We start from the raw sequence: 24,603 nt of genomic DNA on the forward strand, positions 1-24,603 counted from the left end.
TACTTTTGAACGCTACCAAAGAAGGAATTTTAATTCACTCCGTGGTGAATAATTAATAGCACAAGACACCCGCAGCCCTGTGACAACATACGAAGCTACTGGCAGACGTATGTTATATACCTATATATTTATCTACACGTTCTTAGAGAGGATCCGGTTACGTCCAGCCTACCGATTAAGCATCAAGCAAATGGAGCAGAACAATTCACAGTGGAATATGCGAGGCACCGAATCTCTAACGATAAGGCTTGGAAAAAAAAAATACATACGAATGCGAAGGTTCGTGTACGCACGAATTGAAGTGATAATTAAATTACGATGACCACGTGTGAAAACGATGAAACTTTTTATCTTTATATTATACGCGAAAATGTATAATTTAGAATAATACTGATACATATACACTTTTTATGAAAGCTTCATAATCAGTATAAGTCACGTTTATCTACCGTATACACAATAAATATTTGCGAAATTTCACGTTAGGACGGTATATTTTATGTCGTACAGATTGATAATTACCTATGCAAAACATACCCGAGATTGCCGAGATAGTATGAATTTTAGTTGGCACTATATTCTAGACTATATTATTGTATTTATAAATAAAAGCGTCTGACTTCTTTATCTGATTACCATATTTAACAAAAAATCATTATCATATTGTAACAACGATAAGAAATGGCATGGTGTAACGCATTCCGTAATAATTAACGAGATGCGTGATTCAATCTACGTTGAAAAAAATACGTTTTATAAGTTTATTCATTTTCGATCTGACAATAACTTATCTTCATCGTTACTAGATTCACGTGATTCGCATGCGGTGTTGCAACGGCATCTTTACCGTGAATGTTTTTTTTTTCCCGCTTTTACATTTTTTTTTTTTATTTTACTTCGATTTGTTTGGTGAGGGTTGATCGTTTGGGCATTAGTTTTACTCTCGCTGGGACACGCGTTTGACCTTGATGACTTCATGTCTCTACAACCAACCAGAACCGAGTAATATTTCTTATAATATTTCAATTCGTCTAGATTGGCTGGTATGACGATGTGAATTTTTTTCAGATAGTAATACTAATGCTGACTAAAACCTCGCAGTCACAAATTTTTTGAAGCATTATTACTTTTACATTAAAATATATACTGAGAAAAAAAGTTTTTGCCATGTTATTTCCAAAAAAAACTTCGATCACAAAGCGGACTATCTTAGAGTTTAGGTAAACTCTGTAAAAATTTGGCAATTGTTTTTGAATTATTTGAAGTTGACTTAGGAGGTAGACGGAAAAAATTCGTCAACAACCAAAATAAGGGCCACTCTAATGCTCAGTTATGGCAGACCATAGACTAAATAGTAAAATATGCGGCGGCACGAAAGCTGGAAATAATAGGATAATTTCAATTTTTTTAAATCACAGATTATTATTAATGTGATTCAAAAGTAACACTTCTAATTGACTGGTTTCTTTTTTCAAATGTCGTTTAATTCGGTTCCAAATTGGATAATATTACGTATATTGACTCGACGCCACCTGTAAGAGGTCAATATACGTTCTGATACGGCAGCATCGCGGAATGAAATACCATCGAAAATGGCTGTTTCGATTCAGCCTATCCTGTATGTTCCGCATACCGACCAGACCGTGTTTTTTCAGCGCCCTCAAATTCTGCAAGATTGCGATTATTCCGTTGCGCGTTGACGGTAGAGTTTTTTTTCTTAGGGTCTAGATCCAGTCTTAATAGACTATACTAAACTAAGGCTTACACAGCTGAGTTCGGCAGCTGCATGTGCTTCAATTTTCGATACCTATTTTCGACAGATAGCTAGTGGAGAAAAAGAAACACCCGAGGGCCGACGCTACGTTATGAAACTCAAGTTTATGCAGCTTTTACGAACAACACAAAGAAGATATTGATCGTAGAATCCGTCAGCTCACACTTAATGCGTTTATTATGTACAAAGTAAGCTGCATAACTCAGATTAAGTAAACTGGAGCAATACAGATGTAAGTTAACAGAAAATAATACAGACAGTGTGGTAAAATTCGTCCAGTTACCGCTAAGCTTGAAATCTCCAAATCGTTATCACCGTCGCCGTGACCTCGATCTTGTCCATCGTCGGGTGAATCATCGTCTGAAAAATAACAAAAAAGACGCTACATTAGTATTTTTAGAACCGCAATTCAATGGTAGAAAATTTCTTTCAATTATTAGTTAAACACTTCGATTAGTCTTCACAGACTGTTGACATCATTATCTATTGGGATGCAATATATGGGAAATAGCCACGTTTCCGTCGATTTGGTTATAAGAAGATCGATTTGGTTGTAAAAGTTACTTTTTGACCCAATTATTACTGTATAATGTAACTATATTGTACACTATTGTATATAAACTCAATGTAAAAGATTAAGAGCCTAATAACACTCGTGAAGTTTACTGTGCTTTGATATTTGCGTCATTTAGCTCAAATGATCACTTGATTACTCGCATTGGGGTACCACACTGCTGAGCTACATTCAACATCTGATGAGTCCCAGTATAAATATTATCATCTTACAAAGATTGAACCCATATTTTATTTAAGATTAATGGGCAAAGATTGAATTCAATAAACACAACTTGTTCATTTGGTTACAACTGGTTATACAAAACTGTGTTATATTGGGATCATGCGAATGTTTAAACGAAATTACGAACAGATCGATGATATGTTATCTAAATTGAACGACATGCTTCAATTAAATTATGCACATGGCGTAAGTATACATGGTTATATAGAGAGATATCGGTATGAAGGGCATGAATTCTCTTCATCTATGTAAAATATGCAATACTATCCAAGGTTTGTTCGAATAATTTCTGAAACGCAAGTTTTCTGCGTGGCTCGCATTTTTCTTGATCCGCTTGTCCCACATACGGCTTGTTCATTTGTATCTGTAAAATACTATACCTATTATACTAGTCAAGTTTAGGATTTTTCTTCACACACCAATGAGAAAATGTTTAACTTTTCTTCACAATATAATACTAATGTCGTAGCACTTCAATTTCATGAAATTTATAATCAACTACATACTTCAATTTTCTGGTTTAGGGAAGTGAGTATAGTCAGCAAAAATTATCACTGTGTTTGCTCACCATAATTAGAATACTGTGGTGTTCCTTACAGACCAGTTGAGCCCTCCACCTCTTCATACTCTCCTGCAGGAATCCTTGTAGGTGGTTTATATTCTCTTTTAGAAAGTACACAACACTTCGTGGGGGTTACTTCTGGCGAACCTGGGTGGCCTTACATTGCCCCTTCCAAAGCGAGTCTTCCTCATATGTAGATTATGAATTCGCTGTGCTGCAGTCGACAGTTGATCCCACACCAAATTCACACAATATCTAAAAATTATTGCGAATCTCATACTAACCATAGTCACCAAACTCCTGGGCCTCCCTGTCGTCTGAATCATCATCCTCGTCTCTGTTCAATTCACCATCATCATCCTCGTTCGGGTCGTCAGTCTCGTCTTCTTGATCATCGTCTTCATTGTTATCGCCAGTATCATAATTATCGGCATCATCAGTATAATCATCATTATCATCATTATCATCATTCTCATTATTGTCACTATCATCATTATCGTCATTATCGTCATTGTCGGCAGTATCGTGATCATCGTCATTTTCGGAATTATCTGCAGTATCATCATTGTCTTCATTATCAGCATTATCGTTATCACTTTCAGCAACAATTTGAGCTTCCGGAAATGCAAGCTCTGCATTTGTGTCTGGAGTTGGACTGTGTTCTTCCAAATAATCGTAACTTGAAAACATCAAACGCCTACGCAAAGGGCTTCTGGGATTCTCAGATTCGATATCAGACAGATATCTAACACGTCCTGAGGCAAAGATTAGTCAAGGATCAGAAACTCGTTCTTCATCTAGGATCCCAATAGAAATGGTGATCGCCTTGATCAACACAACCCGTAGTGAAAATTACTTACGCCCCAGATTTTCCTGATACAAGTGATCGGATCGATATTTTGATTGGTGATTTTTTTGATGTCGTGAATGAGTTTTACTAGAAGACCTAGCACTGTCTTTCTTCAGATTAATTAGGCAAGGTGCAGATTCAATTACGCGAGTAGCTTTCAAGATGCCATCTTCATTCCGAACAATGCAAGTACACCTCTTAGTGTCTGCTGGGCAGCTAAGGGGAATAAAATGTGATATCATTGAAAACACAATTTAATAAAATAATATTTTACTATTTAAAAATACTATATAACAAACATACCAAAATGAACCTGGCCCAATACAGTCAATGGCTGATTTACCCCTGTAATATTGGAAATTAGAAAAATTTTATGGGTAAAGATTTTTATCAATTGTACAAAGAATTTGTATCAATCTCGTAATTACGTTAGCTGATTACGGCATATCGCGGTCGCTGTTGCGAAAATTCTACCATCACTATTTTCACAAATTGGAGTAGACCAGTGGGACCAAGCAGACGTTATTTCGGGGGGAATCGAGGTCCATGGGCCAAACTCTTCGCAAAACTGATAAGTAATTATTGCCCAACTTAAACTCCAATGGTAAGAAGTAAATACAACTTGCACCAGGAGGATGTACGTACTCAATAAGTAGAAAAAAAAAACCGTCTGCACACGATTTGCTTAGAATCAACCTTTTTTTTGAAAATGAAGTGAAAAACAGTACCGGCTGTTTTTCATGACATTCCGGATCGCATTGCGGAGAATGAATTCCTTTAATTGTCGTAGCACAACATTCAGCCACTCCGCATACTCCTCGTGGTGAACAAAGAGATTCTGATAGGGGTGTACGGAAACAAGTTGGAAAGCCTATGTTAAAACGATGTAAAATAATCAGATGTTGTGTACCAAACAACAAGTCATTGAACTAAATTCAGTTTTGTTGTCACGAAAAATGCAATGGCAATATTCATAGATCGGCTAAAAGCAACTATGGATAAATTTAAATATTTTTGAAATTGCAAATTTTTGTGACTCGTAAAAACGATAATTTTTTAGTAAAATTAAACATATTTAAATATGCGTGATGGTATTGATCACCAAAATCACCTAGACCAGATTCAAATCGGAGAAAATTGTTTCGATTCTTGCAGTACTTTACGTGAAGTCATTTGTGAAACTGCTCTTACATATTTTCGATTTCTGCGGTACTTTACGTCGACCCACTTTCGAAAATATTTTTATAAATTAACACTAATCAGAATTTCAGAACCAGTATAAAAATGTATGCATTTTTCAAATTGAATTTTTTATACTTTTGCCAGAAAAAATTTAAAAAGTTTCTTTACGTTTTGCTGTAAAATTATGAATTCTGAAAACTAAGATACACCTATTCCGAAACTGGTATCTACTGTAGTTACCTATACAACTTTTTGGAAGAAAGTTTTTGATATACCGATCCTCCCCAATAAAAATCACTAATAATACTATTATGTTGCATTAGTTTCTTCAGGCTTGTAAAATAGCGTAATCGTATCATTAAGGTCTGTGAAATGTTTCCATTTATGAATATAGCAGAATTGAATTTTGATAAACACAAGCTCAATTTCCTGTTTAAAAAATCTGTTCATTATTACATTTCATGGAATGTATGAACACTTGATTAAATCGTAATGAATTAACAGCAAGAACCTTCAGTCGGATAAAGTTGTTGATTGGCCATTGGTATGGAGCAATTGCAGGGTTTGGCATATTCAGTAAGCAGTGTTACGTCACATAATCTTCTATGAACACGTGCGCTGGTATTAGCCGATGGTATAGCTTCCGTGAAGATACAGTCAGACTTTCTCCGTCGCATCAGCTGATCAGAACACAAAATCCAAGAACGAACAGTGGCACATTTGCATAGACCGAGAAAAAACTCGCCGACTTCAGAACTATCAGCAATTTTTGACTTCCTTGGAATATTCCGAAGTTCGACGAATAACTGCAAGGGAAATGTTGGTGGGATTAAGGTAAAGAAATATTTGAAAATAGTTCTACTAGATGATAGAAGACTGGATTAAGGACAAAGTACGTGAGAATTAATACATACGGCACAAAATTCTTCACCAATTTCAACGAACACACACTGTTGGAGATGCAGCTGCTGGGTCAAATGCCCAATGTTGTAGCTTGGATACTCGTCATTTCCTTGTGAAACTGAGAGAAATAAACCCCATCCAGGATCGTTGTCATCACTTTTGTCAATGTCATTCAATCCGATGGTTTTAACGTAAAATAAGATCACAAATATCATCAAATATGTAAGTATAAACATAGCCTGCTAGTCATTGGTCGCAGTTCCCGCCGGGAAATTCGTGACACGGACGTCAGTCAGGTTGTCACCAGTCGCCCAGAGAGACAGGTGGTGCCAATCAAGCCAGCTGTCAAAACATACACTGCTGCTCTCTCTTGAATTTTTAGTACACTCATTTTTCAACATATGAAAAATCTACCGATCGACCACGGAGCTTATATATGAGGAGAATTATTGACATAGGCTTCTTGGCTTTATTTGCGATCAGAAAAAAGGAGCCCGATCATTTTCTCACAATATTCTAGTAAGGATAGCGCTCGCTGGTGACATAATGTCAGGTTCATGGCGTCCGTTTGTTATTGTTTGTATCACGTGATCGCCACAGATCGCGGCATTCCGCTTCTACACTTGACACTAGCAACGCCAGCGCCTCTAATGTAGAAAGATCTGGCTGCAAATGTATATATATAGGTATATCAGTGTCAAGTGTAAAGAACGTAGAGAGTGGTAAGGAAGGAGTCAGATGTGTGCAGATGTGCCTGGCTACAGCCGCTGCAGCGCAGCTTTTCGGATGAACCAATGGAAAAGTTCCGCGAGTTGACGTGAGGCGCTGTTTTCAAAACACTTATTAAATGACATTTTCAAATCTCAATTAAATAAAGTTGTGTGTTCCATTTATTAAATCTATCGTTAAAAAATTTGGAATTCAAGATATTTTCATTTTACTACGTTAACAGCAAAGAATCCTCTGGTTGAACCCTTACTGCTAATCAGCGCCATTCTGGTGACTTATTGAATTACCGTGTGATGCCTTATGGCGGACACTTCCACTTGAAAACTCAGGTGACATTGTCCTCATTCCATCTACCATCCGTAATAAGTCGAGAGGTCCGAGAGGTGTACGAGTACTGTACAGTGGTTTTGTAGAATAGCGATAATACTTCGTTAGGAATGGGAAGAAAGGAGTCACGAATGACGTACAAGCGACGATAGAATTATTTGACACGTCCGCCTTTTGCAACGATTAGTTGTTTGAGGTTATGGAATTATATAACAAACCTTAAAAAGACTACATTGTTATTGTTGTGACATTTGGTGATAGTAATTTTTATCGTTTCCAAGTATGCTAGCATTTTTAATAATTTGTCATCGGTATTAGCCCGTAATGATTGACGGATGTTATCTCCGTAGCAGAAGTTTCTTTCCACCTGTGAAGATAATGATATTTTTAAAAATATAACCTGTTCATCGAGGTTACGAAAGCACAATTGAACAACTCGAGTAACGTAGGTAAAAAGATGTCTGCAGTTTCATACAATCCTCGGGATATGCCTGGTAGGCAAGAAATAATAGAGCTTGCAAGACTCTTGCGACAGAATGGTGATAAAGTCCTAAGCGCAACAAGCAAATTATCCTTGTCAACATCGCTTTTGAACAATTTGAACGAAGCGTTTACTTTAATTGTTGACGAAAATGAAGACTTGGAATCCTCGTTTCGAGTATGCAATAGTTCAAAGATTGACATATTCAGAGACCTCAAGTTTCTCCATGACATCGTTCAGAAAACGATCAGCTTGAAAATTACCCACAGACCCAGTGATTGTAAAACCAATGTCGATATAACAAAATTTAGACACTTAAAATACCTTGAACTACAAAAAGTTTGCATTGAATCTGTCCGAGGATTGCAAGGGGTCAGAGGACAGTTAGAAAATGTTGTATGTGCCGGTGGCAGAGGTGTTGGTTCGGTCGGAAGACTGCTGGGTATGTTCGGAAAACATAATTTTTTCTACACCTCCCATTAGCAATCGTAACTAAGAAACCAGAATAAATTGAATAATACTTATGCATTTATTGTATCTCCCAATATAGCTGCTTGTGGCGGGGATGCGAGTGCAGATTTTGTATGGGGATCCTTAAAATCTCTGATATTACCTTACAATGCATTGGCCAGAATAGATAAGTCTCTGGAACTAGCGCCATGGTTGCAAACGTTGGACCTGAGCCATAATTTAATATCATCGGCAAAGGAAATAGACTGTTTGCCAAATTTGAGAAAAATCAACTTGGGATATAACAAATTAGAATCAGTACCAGAATTTAGTAAGCCTGTGTTCCACAGCTTGCAAGTTCTTGTATTGAAGAATAACTACATAGAAAACATTAGTGGTGAATAAACAATTTGGAAAAACCTTAGATTTTATGAAGAAATATTTACTCTGCTGATACTCATATGAGTATAATATTAATCACATTTCTTTAGGACTCAAGGGATTGGAATCTCTCTCCGAGCTTGATTTGTCGTATAACTGCTTGACAGATCACTCGGTATTGTGGCCCTTAGAGAATATGTCTGCACTTTTGTGGGTTTCCTTGGAAGGAAATCCTCTAGCTTTTCATCAAAGACACAGAATATTTTCTATCAAACATTTGCATCCAAGCCTAGCATATAGTAAGGTATGATAAAAGATTTTTCATTATTATTTGTTACGTTGACTAATGTTATTCTTGGATATGAAAGTCAGAACTCAAAACACTTTTTTATAGTGTTAACGTTTCAGCCCTGATGGGAGCCCTCCTCAGAACCAATTTATTTAAACCATCTGTCACGAACAAAAATAATAAAATAATGTACAACTCCTTTTTTTAACAACTCCTTTTTTTTGTTCGTGACAGATGGTTTAAATAAATTGGTTCTGAGGAGGGCCCCCATCAGGGCTGAAACTTTACCACTATAAAAAAGTGTTTTGAGTTCTCACCTTCATATCCAAGAATAACATTAGTCAACAAGTCACCAAGGTCAAGAAAAAATTGTCTTCATTATTTGTTACGTTTGGAGTCTTCGAACTGGAACACAGTTCAATATGTACTTCGTAACGCCTGTCCGATCAATCGTTTTTCCAACTACTTCTACTTTAAATATGCTTTGTCTTCACATGTGTCAACATCCCCAATATTTGGATGCACCAAATTATATTAAATGCTAATTGGTACAATAAAGGTACCAACATTAATGTTCTTGGAATGCAAAATATTAACTAATTGCAAAAAATTATTGGAAAACACTTCTCTGAAAATTTAATTTTCTCCAATGTAAAAAATAGTATGCGTACTTAATTTGTAAGAAATTCACATAATTTTCATTATGTCAATTCTGAATATGAATTTAAAATCTATACTATAAAAATATGATGGTGATTTTGTGTTGTCTTTTTGTTCTAGTTTATACTGGATCAAGTACCACTCTCTAAAGCTGAAAAGCAAATTGTCAGTGAAAATCGATTGTTCTCAATCAGATCTACACGCTCTGTATCTGGTGATGATTTAGCATCATTATCGAATTCTATAAGATCTGATGTTACATCAACTTCTTTCGAGACAATGATTTTCAATGAATCTCTGACTCAGAGCCAATGTGCAGATGTAACGAAACACGAGCGTCCAAAATCTCGAAAAAAGAGAAACATAACAGACGCTGTCATTACAGATATTGATCACAGTAAACAAGATGGCAAGTTGGATTCCAGTTTAATTTCCAACATAGGTAAACGCATTTGCAAATCATATAAACGTGTAAATCATTATTTATTCATCTTTTTCCATATGATGTAATAATAATTCTGTCACACTTTGCGAAACAGAAGCATCGACAGAGCACTTGGATGTCAAAAAACAAGTGGAGGCTTTGCGTGAAAAATATGGTGAAAATGATTGGCTGCATGAGCAGGCTGGGACATTCGTTCAAGATATTATGGGATTGGAACGCTCCTCTGGTCCCCTGCTGTCTTACAAACCAGCTCAAACCTCTGCAAATACACCAGTCGATGTACCAATCAACGACTCACCTTCTAAAAAGTTGGATAATTCGAGCGCAGCTACAGAACTTACTGCCGAGCCCTTGATAGAAGCAAAATTTAAGCAAATAGATGAAGATGACAATGAATCCATTGGTGTAGAAAATGAGAAAGACGAAGAAACTTTGGACAGTAATAATTTACTTGTAAATGAAATTGTCTCTGTATCCACAGTTACGCATTCTCAACCGGAGCCTGCATTTGACGGTGACGAAGGTGAGTCTATTTCACAATTTATATGTGCATGATTAAACACAAAATGCGATTGTGATACAAGCAGTGTGGTATTAAGATAATAAAATTACTTATACTTGATTTTAATACAGAATGAGTATTGATCAACTATCTGTATTTTTCTGTGTTTAGAGAAAGGCGATTTATATGTAGTGCAGAAAAAGAAGACTGCAGATGAAACTGAACGTTTATTTTTGGTAGTCACACCTGAGTATGTTAATCATCCTACAAATTGGTGGAATTATCTTCAATCAACTGTTTATTTAACTTTGGTAATCTCAACCATTTTCGATATTACAGTGATATAAAGGAAAAAGATGAAATGACGGGTAGGGTAAAATGTCGCTGGGCAACCAACATGGTTCTCTCTTGTGTAATGGGTAGAGGGGATGTAACAACTGTCGATATTATTTTTGACACAACTAAAAGAGATCGACAATATAGGACTTATTTCATGGAACCTAATGACGCTAAGGTATAACTTAGACACGTACTAATAACGTTAAACATAAAGCAATTCTTTGTGTTGATATACATAATAATATCTCTATTTTGAATTGTACTTGTAGCAATTGGTAGCTACTGTTAGTGAAATAATAAACGGACAACAAATAGCATTAAAAGTTTACAAATGCATAAAGTGCTCAACTCATTTCTCGCAGGACGTAGATCGTACAGCATTGGCTTCAGTTTTTATATCAGGTGAGCTCATGTGCAATTGACTATCTTTGGATTTACTTTTCAAAGCTGGAACTGCTAACGTAACAAATGGATTAATTTGTTGTCTCAAAATATTAAAATGTGCTTAAACAACTCTGCTAATCTATGACTTGGTTCAGATTTGAAAGGACCCAAGTGCCCTACATGTGGAAGCAGTTTTGTCATTGAAGAAGATGAACTTCTGACTCCAGAAGTAGATAAGCGTGCTGCTGTTAAAGGAAAAGATTTCAACGAATTATTGCCGGAACACTTACTAGAACCGCCAAGTGATATAGGACTGCAACATTCAGAATCTCATTCGAGTATTGGTGAGTCTTTCATACACGAATTGATAAGCTTTGATTTAAGATAGCCAGTATTTTGTGCACAAAACTTTTATAACCAATTAACTTTTTCACTAGCAGAATTGCAAAAATTGAGAATTGAAGTATCTTGCTTATCATTTTTTTTCTTACAATCAGTATTGGTTTATAATTTTTAAATATTGTGTTGTTAGATTTACGTAGGAATTAGCTGAATTTTCTGTAACGTTCTCTTTGGATTTTTTTTATTCTCATAGCAATGACATACAAAAATGATCCACAGTTGACAATCTTTTACGAAGTTGTTTCAGAATAAACTTTTCCTAAACTGTTGTTATGTAGTGCTTTTAATTTCTAGTACATAATGTAACTTACTAATCCCTGGTGCAGGTGCCATGGAAAGTGACATGCAAATTGTTCCCAGTTCTATGGTGTACCCTGACTTCCACACCCAAGCCCAAGCCAAAGTCCAAGTGCAGTGTAAGCTCTACCTAATCATAATAATGCATATTAAATTTCACCCTCCTGCCCTTCGCTTCTGGACTTTGCCACTTTGAAGTTGTTCATCTGTCAATGTTTTGTGCCTCCAAACATCTTTTTGAATAACATCACAAATTAAATGATTGCGGGATTTTAAGATATAGATATTATTATGAAACTTCATCATAGTATAAATATCTGAACTGATGATATATAGTTAGCTCTGTAGCCCTGAGAAACAGAACGAAAAATGAAAAAATTACAGTGAGCCTATAGCCATGATACATTCAAACTACAAAAATTCCCACAACCCGTTCTTATTGATTTAAGTTATATTTATTTCAATTCAAAATTGAATTATCCTTAAATGAATGGAATAAATGCATATAAACTACACCTATTCTATTTCGATCCTCTTATCAATTTTGATGTATCCACACATTTGATATATGCTTTGAACAGATAATACGATAATATGACACATTTTGTCCAAATCCACATTAGGAGGCAAGGGACAATTGTTTCTTTGTTTTTCACTTGATATTTACTACCAAGAAGACTAGGGTAGCTGCTTACCTCGAATTACTAGGATCATAAATGTGAAAGCTAGATATTTCACCAGTTTCAATAGTGTCGTTGCTTGGGAAATTTTAATGAAAGTCACTTTTGCAATTTTTCATAATGTTATACATTTGTACGAGTAGACCTTTGTCATCCAAATCAATCCTACCTCATGTATTATACTTTCCTTGGTTCCTCGGATTTTTTCACACATTTTCTTTCCTTCTTTGCTTGGATTGTAGTTAACTTACTTCTGACATCTGCAAAAGATACGCATTTGCATTGGAACTATGTAGTATCTATGGAATGCATACTTTTATAAAACCTGTTGCTATTTCTACAATCTTTATAATATCTTTTATCTATGAAGTCGAAAATGATCCAAAAGGTTCAGGGCATTTGTATATACATATTAAACAGAGAATTAATTTTTAGAATATCAACTCTGCCTCACATGCTTTGAATATAATTTGATTAATTAATATAGTAACCTGTTACTTGCAATTTAGATATTCAAATATACCACAATCACAATTTAGTTTCGCTAATTTTAATTCTCAGGGTTATTTTTATGCAATATTACATAACCATTAGTTTGTCAAACACTGTTCACATCAATTCATGTCAGAAAATTATTCGGCCTAAATGCAACATAATTTCAGCAATTGACCACTTTTTCTTGGGTACTGTTAACATTGGTTCAAAGTATGGACTCCTAAAATGTTAACAAAATGCTCTATTTAATCAATTCTGTTCAAACAGAAATTTCCTTTGCTGTGTGTTTACCCTATTCTGTGCTATAATTTCCAAGCTTGTGGAATACATTGTGGATTTTACAGCTGAATTCACAGCAGCGCTCAAATGATGCCTACTGTATAGAATGACATATTAATCAGTTTTTCAAGTAATTAGCCTTATAAAAATTTTTATACGACCGATAAACTTTTATACAGGGTGAGGAAAAAGTATGGAAACTCCTAAAAATCTCTCAGGATTCGGTTAAAACAAAAATTACCAAGATTAAATATTACGTAATTTTTAACAACAGATTCAGTCGTGACCTTTGATTTGACCTTCCACCTCATCTTCAACGTAATTTTGAGATGAACTTTCTTTTTTCAAATGTGAACCCTTATTTTTGGTGCCAGAATTCTCAAGAGTGTGAAATTTTACGTCCAAATATGTGTTAAGGTCTAGGGTCAACGTGACCTCTATGGGTCAAATAATGGTCAACATTATACTTGGTAACAACATCGCGCATAATTTTGAGAATCCGCATATCACGCAAAATGTTTCACACAAAAGTTGCCAGGTTTGGTCAGGATGATCTAATCTGCTTTTGAAAGTTGATCTTGAAGTCAAACTTCAAGGTTCACTATTCTTTGATGAAAGTTTTGATTTTTATTAGTATTTCGATAATTCTTGACATTTGGTTACATGTATTATGCAATACTATTCTATCCTAGCTATAAACAGAATTGTTTTCGTATAATATTTGATTACTGTACGACATAAGAGCAGACCTGATGTATATTTATAAAAATTACATAGAATAATTGAAATTTTGTGACGGATGTAAAAAATTGTGTTACATTTACTGTCAATGTGTGAATGTCAATAATTATTTCACAATAGGAAATATAAGCAGCTTATTTTTCTAAACACAGGCTCAGCAACTAGTCTAGATGACTCAAGAGAATCAACCCCGTCAGTTGGAACAGTGACAAAAAAATATGAAAGTGATATTGAGATCTTGAGCAATCCAAGTCAAAGTAGTATTGAAGTATTGGACGAAAATTCAATGTGAGTATCGAGGAGTTAGTACAGAGATTTATAGTCACAATAAATTATTTTCAATAATTTTTCGACTTACATCTTGTGCTATCCCACATTGTAAATCAAACGTCAGATACAGCTTTTATTAGTTATAGCATTAAAGTAGTCTTATTTCATCTGGCACCTTTAAAACTTGAATACACAAATATGAACTTGATATTTCAAATTTCCCCTAGATCCAGCTCAACGCCGATTAGAAAAAGGTCATCAGAAGAGAGACGAATTGCAGTAGTTCCTTCTTTGTTAACAATTCCAGACGTGAATATTTTACCTGCAGGTTTGACCGAAAGCAGTTCTTCTGGTCAGTATTAGTCGAATATCGTTGAATGAACAAATTGATAAATTGGAGTATTGCATTTTGATCGATTAATTAATAATCTACCCTGTGATGTCCTCATGCTTCCTAACAGGTTCCTTAACCGATAGCGTGTGCACTACGTATGAGAATAAACGTCTAAAGCCTGCAGAGTCTAACACTAAATTGATTACAAACGCATTGAGTGGAAATGGAACAGATACGATGGTTGACCAAAAAGACGCAACTCCTCAACCTGTTACCAATCTGAGTTCTATTCTCGGGGGTAAATAAACTAGAATACTAATTACTAAGAGTATGTGCAAAGTAGTGTACCCCAAAGTGTTCAATAAAACCAGTTAACATGGTAGTGTGATAGATAAATAATGAAACTACGTGAAAAATGCAAAAACGGTTCAATAAAAACTGTTAAACTTGGTAAATATGATCACGAGTGTTATTTTGAATCCAGGACTGTTATCCAGTATGAAAATTGGACCAAGTAAATTATCATCACCCATATCTGAGACGGATCCAGCATTTGTTGGCAGTAGTATCCAGTACTCGTATACAAATTATAGCAGCATTGATCATAGAGTAAAGCTCCACATTATTCTGCATGTTTTCGAACATCCACAAGAAGACCTCGTTCTTCTTCTTAAAGTGAGTAATGAAGTTCGTTCATAAATTTGTAAAGCCATTGAATTTTCGGATGATTTTCTTTAATTTCCTCTGCTTACATCTGCAGGCAGACATATTAACAAAAGATATGTCTAGAACGATTCCAGGATGTCTTATTTTATCTACTTCTAAGGTTTACCTCTTGAAGATTATTGGACCCGAAGGGTAAGTTTAACCTCAGCTTTGTATCTCATGGCAAATTTGACGGATAGAAAAAGCCATTTTGTTAGAAAATAGAAAGACGAAACATGAAGATGTAAACAATAATCAACTCTAAATCCATTTCGTTCTATTCTATTTAGTGGGTGTAAATCTAAATGTGTTATTTTTCATCACCAACAGAGAAGATCCTCAGAAATGGCTACAAAAAGAATGTAGCTGGACAATGGATAGACTTCGGACATTTGCTCCATTACCTTTTAAACAGGGAATTCTAGTTGATTTTTATCAACCTGGTACACTTGAAGAGGCATCATCAAATACAACTCTAGTGTGTATTCTTCAAGATTTTCAAAGGACGTCAAACTTCCTGTCATATCTCACCGGTACTAAGCCCCTTGTTGAACTCTTTAAATGCTAAGTAACACAAAGCCAATCGGTATTTTATAGTGATGACTTGTGTTAAAAATATTTTTTGATTAAAATGAGTCCAACCAACATCTGCATAGAATTAGAAAACTCTTAGTCAATAATGACTTGGATAAATATCTTTGATTCACAGACTTGTTATTGCCGGATAGCTGTGAAGTCAAATACTCGGTTCCGCAACATTGCACCTCTCGATTAAACGATCTCCTCAAATTTTCCAAGAGTCATCAGAATGGGGATGCACTTCGCTTGCTTGCTTTATTTTCTCGCTGTACAATCAAATATGAAAATCAAAATACAATAATTAAAGTTGCCGGATTGCTAGTGACGATGTCAACATTATTGGTAATGGAGGACAATATGCAGTGGCTGATGCCCCAAAGTTCGGAAAAACCTGTAATTGTAGCTGAACAGGCAATGAGCAATCTCATTGAAGTGGTTAGTACATTACTTACACCAATAAAATTTCATTCATTGGCAAGCACATGCAATACTTTATTTTTCATTACTTTGTAATACATCATATTCATGAGATTGACACTTCAAATTGCTAGGAACACAATGGCACTTCATTGACTCTGAGCTATTTGGATGAGGTAGCTGGTACAGAAGAAACGTGGATCATTGAATTTGTATCGTCAGGCGCAGTTGAAACTGTTATAAATTCAATCCAGCCACCATGGGAGGATCTTTTTTCTGTCCCCTTGCAGGTAACCCATAGAACACCACTGAATATTCCAAAAACGTAAAAAGGTAGGAAATGAGATTGCAAATGAAACTATTTTATTTATTTGTACAAACTAAACAACCCCACTGTTATAGCTACATTTATTATTAAACGCGGAAGGGTTTCAATAATTTGGACCTGTTTCATGACATGGCCTAAAGTACTCGTGTTTTTTCTCCTATAATGTAAATTTTAAGCACTTTTTATTTACTGCTGAATTATAATTTATTAATTGACGTATTTTTACTCGTAGCAGCAAATGTAATATCTCGGTAAAATGTGAGAAGTTTTTCACTAATCGATATTGCTTATGAATTTTTAGTGTGTTATCGCCAAAAAGTTATAACTGGACTTGTTTTATTTTGTCTTAGATCAATTTGTATTGTTAATTGTAAGATGTAGTAGAGAATTCATGGCTGCAGATTACATCCATATAACTTTTATTTGTGTAAAATGACTATAATCCAGTCAACGTTAGTTTGTAAATTAGTTCTTGTGTATTATATTTTAATTTTAGGACTATATTGAATATATTGCCACTACTTTCGTCAACACTTATTTTATTCAAATTAATCGTTTACGTCTTGGTTCGCTGTATGACTTTTTTTCTCTAAAATGTAACGAAAATTGATATTAATGTATAATCGTGACACATATCGCTCAAAATGTAGATATAGCCTGATGAACACCCAACAAGTATGCATGTGGTCATTACTGAGCTGTGATAAATACGTATTTAAGAATAATTGATATACACACTAAATACATGCATACTTATTCACTATTTTAAACAAATACTAGATAACACGGTATATACACTCCGGAAATTACTGGAAAAAATCTGGAAATTTGCTGGTACCTCAGGGTACTCATCAAAATTTTATTTAACTAACGCAAAATTCACTTTCAATAATTTAGAATTCGAAAAAATCAAATCAGATTCATCGCCCACAGAAACTCTGTTTGCTTTGGTTTTTTGATTTATTATTGTAAATTAAAAAAATTTAAACGAATGGAACAAAATGATATTCTTGTAGCCCATGTTTTGTTAAATTATTAGTCGATCATTAATGGAAGACAGCTGTAATGGATAATCTGTGACTAAATTGAACTTCTCTCTTCTAATTTGAATCAATCAATGAATTCTGATCGACCCTGGGTAAGAGGTTCAGTAATACCAGTAATCGATGTCACGGTACCAGGAATAAAATGTCCATTTAAGAAATCCGAGAAAAACCCGGGATTCTTTTTTCTGTTTTCAGTATATACCGTGTAAGATGGTACTTGTGTGTCGTCAGTATTGTACAAATTATGCCTCTGTTTAACTGAAAATGCAACCGTTCATAAGTTAACGATATTCTAATGTGCTGAAATAATGTAATATGTTGATGAGTGGTACGATAATATTATGAGATTAATATCTCTGCTTACGGAACTAACAAATTGTATAATAACGTTGAATAAATACTATTTTTATATACATGTAGTAAATAGTTGACCAGTTTGTCTTTGATTTAGTGAAGCTGTTCGCTCAAAACGAGCTGATTTAAATTCAGCACCCTTAAGCACACATAAAGAACGTAGAGACATTTAACGAGGCATCTATCAAGATGCAGTCATTTATTGCGCATTATACGGCGCCTACTGTTTCATGCCGAGGGTAGTAATAGCGGGAATGACGTACTACTTTGTGTTCTGATCATCGAGTGGTCAAGGTACCACTGTACTATTCTAATATATTCCAATCCAATAATATCGCTGCTTACATAGTGATCCACTATTTTGCATACTAATAATAGGATGTCAAGCCATTTGGTATGCGTTATCTCGCCTCGGAAAATGTCGGGGGAAGTGGGGCAATCCTCCCTGAAAAAAATTATTCATTTTTTCTATAAGTCGTCTTTTACCCGTCTGTGGAAATATTGTACAAGTAGTTATAGTAACTTGGCAAATTTCTATCAGTGTAAAAACTGATGAAATTCTCAGAATCGATTTGTGTGCATATTTGCATAGTATTCCATTTTTTTATTTTTTTTTTGTTTAGAATTCGTTCAAAGTTTTTGTACCTACCTACGTACCCTTGATTTGCGCGCATCATCGGCAAATAATGCGACGGAAATCTCTGTCGAAATATTCTTAATTCACAGCCTGTGCCCTCATCGTCATCCTGAGAGAGTGATGGGCCCATTCTATATGCAGATATTTCTTTTGTATGGTTCAGATACAGTCTAGCTAATGTTATAGGAGTCGCATATTAAATTAGTCTCTCGTTTTCAATTGACGTTAGTTAAACTTATAACGTTCACAGATTCAAATTAAGAGTAGTATAATATCAATGCTACAGTATGCTGTATCAATTTTTCACCAAGGAGAAACTTCCCAATTATGAATAACATCTTTTTAAAATTACATTCAACCAATCAGAATTCGCGTTGGGATACTGAATCGTTTCAAGAAGTTCAGTGTTGTGGAGCATTCCGTGCCGATTCAACCAGGTTTTAAACTCACCATTTTTAACTTTGTCGAAAATTTTTTAAATGATATGGCGTTTACAATCCACAATTTTGTCACTCGTCATTTCTTCATACTGCGGGTTTCGATTTATGAATGTTTCGAAGTTTTTCCATCTTTTTTAAAAGTCTTGAAAAATTCTCTGAAATATCATTTATAGTTTTGATCATTTGAGAATCCGTTTCGTAAAAATTTCTAAAATATCTAAAAACTTCTCGCAATTATTTACAGCGCTATTACAAATATGTTAAAATTGTATGAAAAGTGAAATTAGTTCTTCACTCACTTTTTGTCGTATTTATGAATATTTTGTTTCAAACCAATTTCTACTTCTTTATAATTTTAATTTCTGAAGAATCTTATGGGTTCGAATATGATGCAAATTTTGGTAATATTTTAAAATTAATTTAATACTGACGTTTACGAATCACAAGTCTTAAAAGTGTTACAAAAAGTTTAATAAAAAATCGTTTCGTCGTGTACTTTACTTTCAAATACTCAGCTTAGAAACCAAATTTACACAAATTTTTCGAAGATTTTCAAGAAAGTAAACGACAGAAATATTTTAACATTGATAATTCAAAAACCGTCGTATAAACAAAATAAAATAAAGGAGAGAGTTTTAGAGACGTTACTATCATGTGACAAAGTTTTTTAAAATTGAAAATGATGATGTCAAAAAATGGTCAAGTCAAGGCATGCAATACCATACATACCTATGATTACAGTTTGTACGATTTCGCAAATATCGTTGTATAATTCATATCCAATTAAGATTAAGTTCGCAGAAACTGCATAAATTGTATTCTAAGATGCGAATGCATCTCATTTTTCAGAAATGATAGTCAGAGCTGTTAGAACCCAGGACGAAAATACTCGATTGAAACGGTATGGAGATTTTCAACAGGTTCATTATTATTCATCTCAGATTCTACATACCTGTAGTTGGATTACGTATGCTAATCACACGGGGCCATTCAAATGTTTAAGTCGCTCTTTATTGGAGTATAACAATCTGTGATCATACCATACAAATGTTATTTAATTAGCTATTTGCGTTCAGATAATTGATCATCAATCTTGCATTGCTTTAAATTGTAGTTCATCTTATTATTCGTTTAATTAAATATAAGACTTGAGTTTAAGAAGTAGATTTTGATTTAATTTGCTTATACTTATATGTACTACAAGATCTTTACAGGAAATTATATTATGCATTCTAATCTGGAAGTATTGCAATCTACAGAAAAATACAAGTTTCCACTTCTATCAAGTAATTTGCAATATAAAAAAATTTCATTTCTTCCAGGAAATTACAAAAATATTGAAACGATTTATCATTTGGATTGTATTCTCGTCGTATCTATATTATGCAATAAACTGCAGGAGATAATAAAATTAAAAAAAAAAAGACTACGTTATTAATATTTATAATTATATCTTAAAATTTATTTTTGTGTCTATTATATATGGATCATGTCGATTATATGAGGTAACACCTTGCATTATGTCAATTAAAAGAGAGGAACCATTTGTTTTAACAGATGATGTAGAACCTTGATACATATTACATTGCATACTTATCTTGCATAACGGGAGGTGTTCTGAATTCTAATTCGTATTGCGCATCATGATAATTCTAATGCAAGCAGTAAATTTCCATGTATTTTATAAACTCTAACCACAGTCACAAATATTATTATACATTGTGACTTTTAATTAATCATTAACATATTGTACCAACATTGTTTCATCCACTTTATATACTAGGTAAATCTACTATGAAATAATAAGTTTGTACTTTCGAAAATGGGATTATGAAATTGATGTGGGTATATTATATAGTATATTATAGTACAGTTTATAACAGCAAATATGTGTATAGAGTGTATATTGTGATAACTTCAGTAGGCAAACATTTTCGGCGTGGAATTTATTTGAACAGTTATGTCACAAATTAGGATTATTTGGTGACGATTTGCTTCAGAAAAAAACTGCACTCAAAACCACTGAGGATTTAACTTCTGTTTTTCTATATTTGAATATTTTTAATTAAATACTAATGGACCTTGATTCACTCCATAAAAAAAATGCTTGTAACAAATATATTTTGCAGACCTGATTTATCATTATGCAAACCACTTGTTTCTTCTTTTTTTTTATTTTATTTCATTCATGTGTCTAATTAGTTCATCATCATTATGACAAAGTATTTAAATATAATTGGAGTATTGAAATTCTATTGAAGATACGGAAGGACATAAATCTTGGTATTAAATCACTTCCTGCAGCCATCAATTTGGTGCTCCCATGCGGAACATTGACTTAAATTTTTGGCACCTCGGTTTTGTATGTATCTGCATTAGATCGGGAGAACGAAGACTGACCAATCGGTTTACACGCATGGTAATGACTAAGTGTTGCCAGAATGTATTTAGCTTGGTTTCAATTATTCGATGCTATCACAGTCAGTCTCACACCTTCGAGGGGATAAGGTCGGTTCCGTTACATATTATTGCAAGATGTACCATTCATTACGTAAATATTTCAGTACTGCTTAACACTGACAACAAAAGTATAAGTCGCAATATTATTTTCTATTTATTAGTAATTATTATTTTAAACACCTATTTTACTCGATATGATACACCACCGCATGTAGAATTTATCAATAATTAAATAGCATTCACCTTCTCAGAATTGTGCGAAAAGAGTATAATTTATACTTTTAATATTATACGCTTCAACTTTAATTGAGTATTTTTCAAAATATTTCACAAATAATTTTAGTAAAGAAAAAGCAATTATTCAAGTAATGAACTTCATATTTACTTGATTTTGATTCTTACAATTCTGTCAATTTATATGCTCACCTCATAGTATAAGTACTCAATTTTTGCATGAGCCAAATGAAGCTTTCGTCACATTCATTATATCTTTGGCAAAAATTATTTTTGAAGCACAATTGGTATTCAGTCTATTTCATTTTGAATTACATTCGATTTATGAAGAAAGTTTGCTATCCGTGTCATTTGTAGTTATTGCAATGCATGAAAACATACTATCATATGCTACTGCCTGAAAAATCTTTATTTGTATCTAGAACATGTACAAATAAAGTTTCTACGTTTGTACTCATTCAGGTTTAACAGATTTGTTAGAGAATTTTTCTACAGTAGGCCGCGATGTACCTGCTATATCGAGCTTCTGCGCTTCTTGCAATATGTAAGTTTTTTTTTTAAATTATTCGTCAAAGCCCTGAGGACTGAATTTGTAATAGTAATTATTGAAATTTCTTAGTTCAGGTAGTGCATGGAGATTTCGGGTACAGCAAACGGCGTGAGTATAACAGTGTTGAACATACAAATACAGTATCACTCGACTAAACCTCAATAATAATAATTCTTATATGCTGAATAATTATTTTGCATTATTGAGAAAAAATGAATTTTACCGAAATTGTGAAACAGGTTTTGATACTATGATAATTATTTCAATTAGATCAGCATACGTGGGCGCAATATCACAAGCACTGTGCAGGAAAGTGGCAATCTCCTATAGCTTTATCCTCAGCCAATGCCAAAGTATTACCATTGCCGGCTATAGAAACAATCGGTTACCATGATCTGCTATCTGGTCCGATAAAATTGACTAACAATGGACATTCAGGTAAACTGCTAGAATTAAGCTCAATATACTTGTTGCAAGTGTAGCTTATAGTGTAGCTTTCTCATGATCAGTGATATTTAATCTTTATGCTTCCAGTGGCATTGCTCATCCATAAGGGTCTCTCAAAAAAACGTCTACCGTATGTATTTGGCGGTTTACTTAATAAAGATCAGGACTATGAACTTGAAGGACTTCATTTTCACTGGGGTATGAAGAATAATCGAGGATCCGAACACATACTCAATGGAATTAGGTATGCTACCTTACGTAAGCCAAATTATTCCACAGAATTAGGGTGAAAATATGTTAAGCCATTTAAAAAAATAATGTGACAGAGCTTATTATTCACACCACCTGTATATACCTTGCAAAAACGTAGATCTCTGGTACTTTACTCAAGGATTTTTCTGCCAATGCGATAGTTGGAAGTTTCATCTTTCTAAATTCTTCAATTGCTTCGGAATGAATATTTTATAACCACTTGACAAATACTTTTATAGACAATCCGCTTCATTTCACGTGTAATTTTGTATCTTTTAAATAATGACTTCAGTATTTTTATATAAAATCTGAAAATCTTTGAGGTGTTAATTATGGCTGGAAAATATAAGAGGCAAAATTACAGAAAGATCCAAAGTTTCACTTCCAACCATTGACTAAAATTGTATAATACAATGATGATGTACTAGAAATCTTTTTCACGGTTCACAGAAACTAGAAGTTACATTCCTGTTCTTACAGATTTCCAATGGAGATGCACATTATTCATAGAAATATGAAATATCCCACTGTAGATGAAGCATATGCCCATGAGGATGGTCTTACTGTTTTGGCGGTCTTTTTCCAAGTAAGCAATAGTATATTGTATACCAAGTGCTAAAATTTCCGCTCGCCTTTGGCACATACCACAGTTTTTGTAACACGTGTGTAGAATTTGCTTTTTTTTTCTTGCCGAAAGTCCCGGATTAAGTCGTATCGATCAATAAATTGACACATGTATGTAATCAGGAAATTATGACAATATATCTGTATTTTTCAATTCATTTACAGTATACTATTAACTAGTATAAAAGTTTGGAAGTAACTTTTTTACCCGCTATTGATTTTAATTGCCCGCTAGTCGGAAAAGAGCTTCAGAAGGTATTTCATTACTAACATCGGCATTTCAAAGTATTTTAATGTTTCAGATTAAACGTATCTATGCTTATACCAATAATACACTTAAGGAAATGTAAAATTTTTGAACATGGTCCTTCACATACGGCATTGAACTGTATGCAAAATATTTTGTGTCACAATGTGTATCTATGCACTTAAGCGAGAATTATACATATTTCTGTTTTTTTTTCAGTTACAAGAAGAAGACAATAATAAGCTTTCTCCAATACTAAACACATTTCCAGCAGTCCATTGGTTTAATTCTACAGTAAAAATGGATGTATCAATTACTCTGGCTTCCCTCATGCCAGAAAACACCGAAATATTTTATACTTACAGGGGTTCGTTAACTACTCCCCCATGCTACGAGGCGGTAACATGGATTGTTTTTCCCAACCCTGTTCAAATATCTTTCAGACAAGTATGTGCGATTTCAATTTCTTACAATTCTGTAATTGTCATAATATGTACTTTCTTGTGACTTATATCTGTAATATGTGTTATCATTCAATTTTCAGATGAATCAGTTCAGGATGCTTTCGAGTGGCGATGAAACATTAGCTGATAACTACAGACGACTCCAAGAGCTTGGGAACAGAAAAGTATACGTCAGAAGGATGGATCCAAGTTTTGCAAGATCTGATAACATGATTAATTTGAATCTTGAAGAATTGAAGTGGGTCTGGCAGTAAAAATATTTTT

General features: G+C 34.1%; 3 protein-coding genes across 9 annotated transcripts; 2 read left to right on the forward strand and 1 right to left on the reverse strand.

Moving 5' to 3' along the window:
- Positions 1–1,476: 1,476 nt before the first annotated feature.
- Positions 1,477–6,708, reverse strand: LOC107219883 (acidic repeat-containing protein-like). Of its 2 annotated transcripts, XM_046734456.1 has the most exons (8): positions 6,082–6,708; positions 5,679–5,973; positions 4,714–4,856; positions 4,414–4,553; positions 4,289–4,330; positions 3,996–4,201; positions 3,420–3,890; positions 1,477–2,134 (listed from the first exon to the last, which is right to left on the reverse strand). In XM_046734456.1, the coding sequence occupies exons 1-8, from the start codon at positions 6,304–6,306 to the stop codon at positions 1,977–1,979; spliced, it is 1,680 nt and encodes a 559-aa protein (XP_046590412.1). In that variant the 5' UTR covers positions 6,307–6,708; the 3' UTR covers positions 1,477–1,976. The 2 variants fall into 2 exon arrangements, with proteins under 2 accessions (XP_046590412.1, XP_015513693.2); XM_015658207.2 differs by lacking the exons at positions 4,414–4,553; positions 6,082–6,708 and having other exon boundaries at positions 1,478–2,134; positions 5,679–5,879.
- Positions 6,709–7,108: 400 nt separating this feature from the next.
- Positions 7,109–18,043, forward strand: LOC107219893 (serine/threonine-protein kinase 11-interacting protein). Of its 5 annotated transcripts, none has more exons than XM_015658244.2 (18): positions 7,110–8,049; positions 8,158–8,454; positions 8,549–8,742; positions 9,508–9,829; positions 9,927–10,355; positions 10,506–10,584; positions 10,674–10,848; positions 10,943–11,075; positions 11,213–11,401; positions 11,786–11,875; positions 14,104–14,239; positions 14,449–14,573; positions 14,683–14,853; positions 15,040–15,230; positions 15,316–15,413; positions 15,591–15,793; positions 15,970–16,274; positions 16,391–18,043. In XM_015658244.2, the coding sequence occupies exons 1-18, from the start codon at positions 7,584–7,586 to the stop codon at positions 16,583–16,585; spliced, it is 3,798 nt and encodes a 1,265-aa protein (XP_015513730.1). In that variant the 5' UTR covers positions 7,110–7,583; the 3' UTR covers positions 16,586–18,043. The 5 variants fall into 5 exon arrangements, with proteins under 5 accessions (XP_046590041.1, XP_015513730.1, XP_046590042.1 ...); XM_046734086.1 differs by having other exon boundaries at positions 16,162–16,274; XM_046734083.1 differs by having other exon boundaries at positions 11,036–11,075.
- Positions 18,044–21,531: 3,488 nt separating this feature from the next.
- LOC107219905 (putative carbonic anhydrase 3) lies at positions 21,532–24,603 on the forward strand. Of its 2 annotated transcripts, none has more exons than XM_046735728.1 (8): positions 21,532–21,569; positions 22,218–22,299; positions 22,375–22,413; positions 22,576–22,743; positions 22,840–22,996; positions 23,485–23,590; positions 24,095–24,322; positions 24,420–24,603. In XM_046735728.1, the coding sequence occupies exons 2-8, from the start codon at positions 22,260–22,262 to the stop codon at positions 24,591–24,593; spliced, it is 912 nt and encodes a 303-aa protein (XP_046591684.1). In that variant the 5' UTR covers positions 21,532–21,569; positions 22,218–22,259; the 3' UTR covers positions 24,594–24,603. The 2 variants fall into 2 exon arrangements, with proteins under 2 accessions (XP_046591684.1, XP_015513749.1); XM_015658263.2 differs by having other exon boundaries at positions 21,537–21,649.

Source organism: Neodiprion lecontei, chromosome 3, assembly GCF_021901455.1.
Source record: "Neodiprion lecontei isolate iyNeoLeco1 chromosome 3, iyNeoLeco1.1, whole genome shotgun sequence".
Taxonomy (NCBI): Eukaryota; Metazoa; Arthropoda; class Insecta; order Hymenoptera; family Diprionidae; genus Neodiprion; species Neodiprion lecontei.